Source organism: Microtus ochrogaster, chromosome 16 (assembly GCF_000317375.1).
Source record: "Microtus ochrogaster isolate Prairie Vole_2 chromosome 16, MicOch1.0, whole genome shotgun sequence".
Lineage (NCBI taxonomy): Eukaryota > Metazoa > Chordata > Mammalia > Rodentia > Cricetidae > Microtus > Microtus ochrogaster.
Window position 1 is genome coordinate 2,156,645 of NC_022018.1, and position 5,337 is coordinate 2,161,981.

General features: G+C 37.2%; 1 protein-coding gene across 1 annotated transcript in view; it reads left to right on the forward strand.

Moving 5' to 3' along the window:
- Positions 1–5,337, forward strand: part of Stam (signal transducing adaptor molecule) — a 62,307-nt gene that overhangs the window by 11,684 nt on the left and 45,286 nt on the right. Inside the window, exon 2 of the mRNA XM_005354637.2 lies at positions 3,484–3,568. Coding sequence (XP_005354694.1) covers positions 3,484–3,568 — 85 coding nt within the window. The remainder of the gene's footprint in view (positions 1–3,483; positions 3,569–5,337) is intronic.

A 5,337-nucleotide genomic window follows, 5' to 3' on the forward strand; every position in this document is an offset into this window, starting at 1 on the left:
CACAGGGCAGGGAACCCTGATTGCTCTTTGGGCTGACAAGGGAGGGGGACTTGATTGGGGGAGGGGGAGGGAAATGGTAGGCAGTGGCGGGGAAGAGACAGAAATCTTTAATAAATAAATAAACTTAAAAAAAAGTACATCTGGCTAAGAGGTAGCTAACTTGGTAAAGTGCTAGTCTAGCATATAGTCCTGGATTTTCATTCCTAGAACCTCATGAACCAGGTGTGGTGATGCACTGGTAACCCCAGCACTGAGAAGTAGAGAAAAGCAGATCAGAAGTTCAGGGTCATTCTCACTACATTGTGAGCCCAAGGCAGCTTGGGCTACATGAGATCCTATCTGAAAATAAAAACCCTAAAACAAGAACAAACAACAACAGCAACAAGACATAAAAAAAGGAAAGAAAAAACAAAACAAAACAAGCTAGGGCCAGTGAGATGAGATAGCTTAATGGTAATGGTGTTTGCATGACTTGAGTTTGATCTCACGTATCTACATACACATAGAACTGACTCTGCAAATTGTCCTCTGATTTCTCATACACGTATGTGTGCACATAAACACATAAGCAGATTATAAAAATAAGTGTATTGTCTCCATGTATTTAAGGATTTTTTAGTTATTGCTTACTACATTAATTCTTTAGTGGCCTGAAAGCAAACACTATATGGTTTGTATTTATAGTACTTGTCTTAATGTATATTATGGTTTGGATGCAGTCTTTATTGGTGAATTTGCACATGGGCTAGAGAAAAGTGTGTTTTCTATTATTGCAAAAAGTAGTTCATTATGTTAGGGTGAATGGCCAGTGGGCCCTAGAGACCCATTTACCTCTGTCTCCTCAGTATTGGGACTATAATTATGTTCCGCTATGCCTAGCTACTTCTGCTTTTGTTGCTCTTGCTTCTTTCTCTTCTTCTGATAATATGATTATGATTTTTACAATTATTATTATTTTGGTTTTTCTAGGCAATATTTCTCTGTTTAACAGCCCTGGCTGTCCTGGAACTAGCTCTGTAGACGAGGCTGGCCTTAAACTTACAGAAATTCACCTGCTTTGTCTCCTGAGTGCTGGGATTAAAGGTGTATGCTACCACTGCCTGGATGCTGCTATTATTATTATTATTATTATTATTATTATTATTATTATTATTAAAGTGTATATACTGGTGATCAAATTCAAGTTCTCATGAATGCATGTCAAACAGCATTACAGACTGAGAAATTTCATTAACCTCTTGTCTATGATTTTGATGTTTAATATCCATTTTTATTCTTCCTTAGAATTTTTATCTGCTTGCACTGTCTGTTGTTCTTGTAGACAGTTCTTGCATATTAATCATAGTTTCAAAATTCTTAACTCCAGTATTCTGTCATCTATCAGTCAGAAGCTTGCTTTGTTTTTCAGATTGCTTTTGTCTTTTAGTTTGATTTGTAAACTTTTGCTAAAATTCCAACATTGTTTACTGGAGAATAGGAACCCATATTATATCTTTAGTGATCATTCCATAGACCTGAGCAATGTATCAGAGAGGCGTGGCAGCATGGTGGTTACATTGATGAGCCTGTGCCTCTGGACCATGAACTTCACACATGCTTCCTAGTGTTTTCCCATCATGTAAGGCAGTGTGACTAGGGTGAACTGTAGTTGGGTACTCCTCTTCCTTCAGGCGAAAAGCTTGAGGAAGGTAGAATTGGGATGTTTCCTACCTCAAGTGAGTTTATCTCTGGTTAAACTAATTTGGTTAGTTGATAAAATGTTTATCAACTAACTTAATTATTCAAAGAAGAGGCTGTAATAAGAACTGAGTTCTCTAGGGTCTTTGAAAATTGTTTCATTTTTCCTCCTAGCATTTCTTTTGTACATTCACTTTGCACCTAGTGTAATTCTTGCAGTAAAACCTTATTTTTTGTGTGGATCCTTGTGATTTCACCCCTGGAGTTTAAACTTGGGGACTTGTCCTCACTGAACTCTTCCAGTCTGTCACTTAGGTTTGGATCCTCCAGCTTGTCATTGGTTCCTATGGAGATGTCTGTGCTAGGTTGGAATTCTTTCCTTTTGCTTCTCTGTGTAGTTTTTGGGTCAGCATTTGGTGGTAGATTCCCTTCGCTGAAGGATCTAAAAAGAGTTAGGTTTTCAATGTATTCAGCTTTTTGTTTGTTGGGTTGGGGGGATGATGTCGTTTCTCCTTACATGCTGAACCAAAAATTAATACTTACTTTATTTTTTATGCCATCTCTATATTCTCATGTTTACTAGTCCAGAAAAGCCTTGTTTGATCTCCAGAAAGCAAACATTCTTTCTTTGTTCCATTGAGGAGATATAGTTGCTAGGAACCTTGAGTAAGGAAGGCAGTTATTGACCAGCCTCCATTTCAAAAGGCTGCTATTCATTCCTCTTTTTAAATGATCTTTTCTCATTTTGCATACCTATCCCAGTTCTATTCATTCTTCTTAAAGCTTTATTTTTTTTTCTCTTGAGACAGGGTCTTACCTATCTGATTGGCCTGGTACCTCCTGTGTAGACCAGGCTGACTTTGAATGTAGAAATTACCTACATCTGCCTGCTAAGTGTTGGGATTAAAGGTGTGTGTCCCTATAGCTGGCATTCATTCCTTTTAAATCTTCTTTGCTCACTTTCATTTCTAGTTTCTTGACAGTTTTTTGAACTTCCTTGTAATGCAGTAGTATAAACCAGCCTTATTCTTAAGGCTTTATTATTCCTGTTTTGATTCTCCTTTTTTATGTCTTCTCCATAGGTTACCCTGTATATCTATATTGCTAGAATATGTTTGCTGCCAAAAGCTTGCTGTGTTTATATTGCCCTTGTTTTTAAAAATTAATCTACCTGCCTCTATTAATGTCTTTAATATACCAAGTTTTAAATTTATTTTTACTGCGTGTGTGTATGCATGTACATGTGTGCACAGGGCAAATTTCAAGAGTCAGTTCTCTCTTTCCAGTGTATAATCCAGATGTCAAACTCAAGTGTGGCAAGTGCTTTACTCACTGAGCTATCTTATAGGAAAAAGCAGTAAAAACTTGATTTCTTTTGGGGGGGGACCTTCTTTCCTCTCCATGCTGACAAAGCCAAATCAACAAATGTAGCTAAATAACTTAATTACATGAAATATTTTCATAGAGATGAGTGCTTAGTCCCTGTCCCTTTCATTGCCAAGTAAAGCTAAAACTTTTCTGAAAATGTCTTTCTTTACTTTGTCTGTTTGCAGGTAGGGATAGACTGGAATGGAGAAAAATCAATGGCTTCCATATGATGCCAAAAGCAAATGAAGTGTGAATAGGGAAGATTGTGATAGATTGAACTTGCCCCTTTGAAAGCTGGACATCAGAGTTTGATTAATCATAGTGCTGGCAACTGTTTGGGTTTGGTGTTGAGACTTGATTAAGTTTCGTGATTTGAATGTGATAATATGTTATAACAATTTTACTTTAATGTTTCTGTAATTCTTTTATAATCTACAGAGAAAGCAACTAGTGAGATGAATACTGCTGAGGACTGGGGCCTCATCCTGGATATTTGTGATAAGGTTGGCCAATCTCGCACTGGGTGAGTGTTCAAATAGTCAAGAGTTTTTGTTCATCCTTCTAATAGTTAAGACAAATTAGAAGAGCAAAGCATATCACAATTCTGAATTAGTTTAAAAATATTTGAAGACTTGTCCCATTAGTTTACCTTATTGTGGTTAGAATGCGAAATTACCCCTTAGTCTCCTGTGTTTGAAATTTGGTCTCCAGTAGGTGGTGCTGTTTGGGACTCTTGTAGAACCTTTGGAGGTGGAACCCTGTTGGAGGAATGAGTCACTGGGAATGTGCCTTCAGGGATTATCGTGGCCCTACATCCTGTGCCCTCTCTGCTTCCTGAAGTCAGATATGATCAGCTGCCTCTTGTTCCTTTCATTTTGTCTTCCACACCAGAGTGAACAATACCCTTCTCAAACTGTAGCCAAAATAAGCCCTTAAATTGCTTCTGGTCTGGATATGGTCTTGGCCATGAGAAAAGCAACATGTATGTCACAACTAGACAACTTTGAGGAATGAGTTCTCTCCATCCACCTTTACATGGGTTTCTGGGACTGAACTTAGTTCCTTTGGTTTGCATGACAGCACTTTTACCCATTGAGCCGTCTTCCTAGCCCTCTACCTCTTTTCATCTTTATCTTTATTGTATTAAGACTATTTTCTGCTGGGCGGTGGTGGTGCACACTTTTAATCCCTGCATTCAGCCCCCAGCAAAGAACAAAACAAAGTGACAAAAACAAATCTTATTTGTATATTTTAGTAATGTATGTAGTAAATTTGTTTAGTGCATTTGTAGATCGAATTGTTTGCTTTTTTTCTGTATAGAGGAAAGAAATAGGTAACTCGGTGGTTGAAAGCGTGGACTCTGAAAGGACTCTGGGTTCAGATTCTGGTTCTGTTGATGCTCTATCAAAGTGCTTGGCACTTGGTTAAGTGTACACCCTTGATTAAAGTCCTATCTGGTGTTTGTCCACTTAGGACTGGGTACCAAACAAGATTGGTCCATTGTATTTTAAAAGTACAGCTTTATCTACTGTCAGCAGTTATGAAGTCTGTTTTTGCTTCTCACTGTTTTTCATTTTTTTCTTTACTTTAGTGTTCTTTTTTCTGTATGTACTTTTTAAAAAAAAAATTGGCCAAGTGTCCAAAATCACAAACACTCATTCTCTTTCATTACTAGAAATGTTTCCTATTTTTCTGGTTGAAAATCAACATGAAGTTTTGTGTGGTGTCTAATGATGGAGAAATTATGTCATTTTTTTCATTGTGTTAACATTGTGCCAGCTGTAGTCATTATACCTTTTTTCTTATATATCTGAAATTTACTAATTTTTTTAGCCATAAGAATGTTTTTGTCTGTATTTTGTCTTACTCAGCACCAGTACGTTTAGGTACATGCTATTTAAAAAAAAAAAAATCAATCCACATGTTTTCCCCCCAGTGTATCCTTAACATTTGAGTTATTGTTTGGGAATTTGAATTCGTTATACTAAATCTAGGAATTTATTTAGGAGATAATTCCATCTTAATCAGGAATGGTTTTCTTATTCATCTGCTTTTGTTCATTTGTGGTTTTTCTCCTCCTCCCTTCCCTTCTTTCCCTTCTTTTTTTCCTTCTTCTCCGCTCCCCAAATAATTGCTGGTCTCTAGTTCTTCTAAGCCAGTGGTTTTCGATCTTCCTAATGCTGCACCCATTTAATACAGTTCTTCATGTTGTGGGGACCCCAACCACCAAATTATTTTCCTAATGCTGCACCCATTTAATATAGTTCTTCATGTTGTGGGGACCCCAACCAC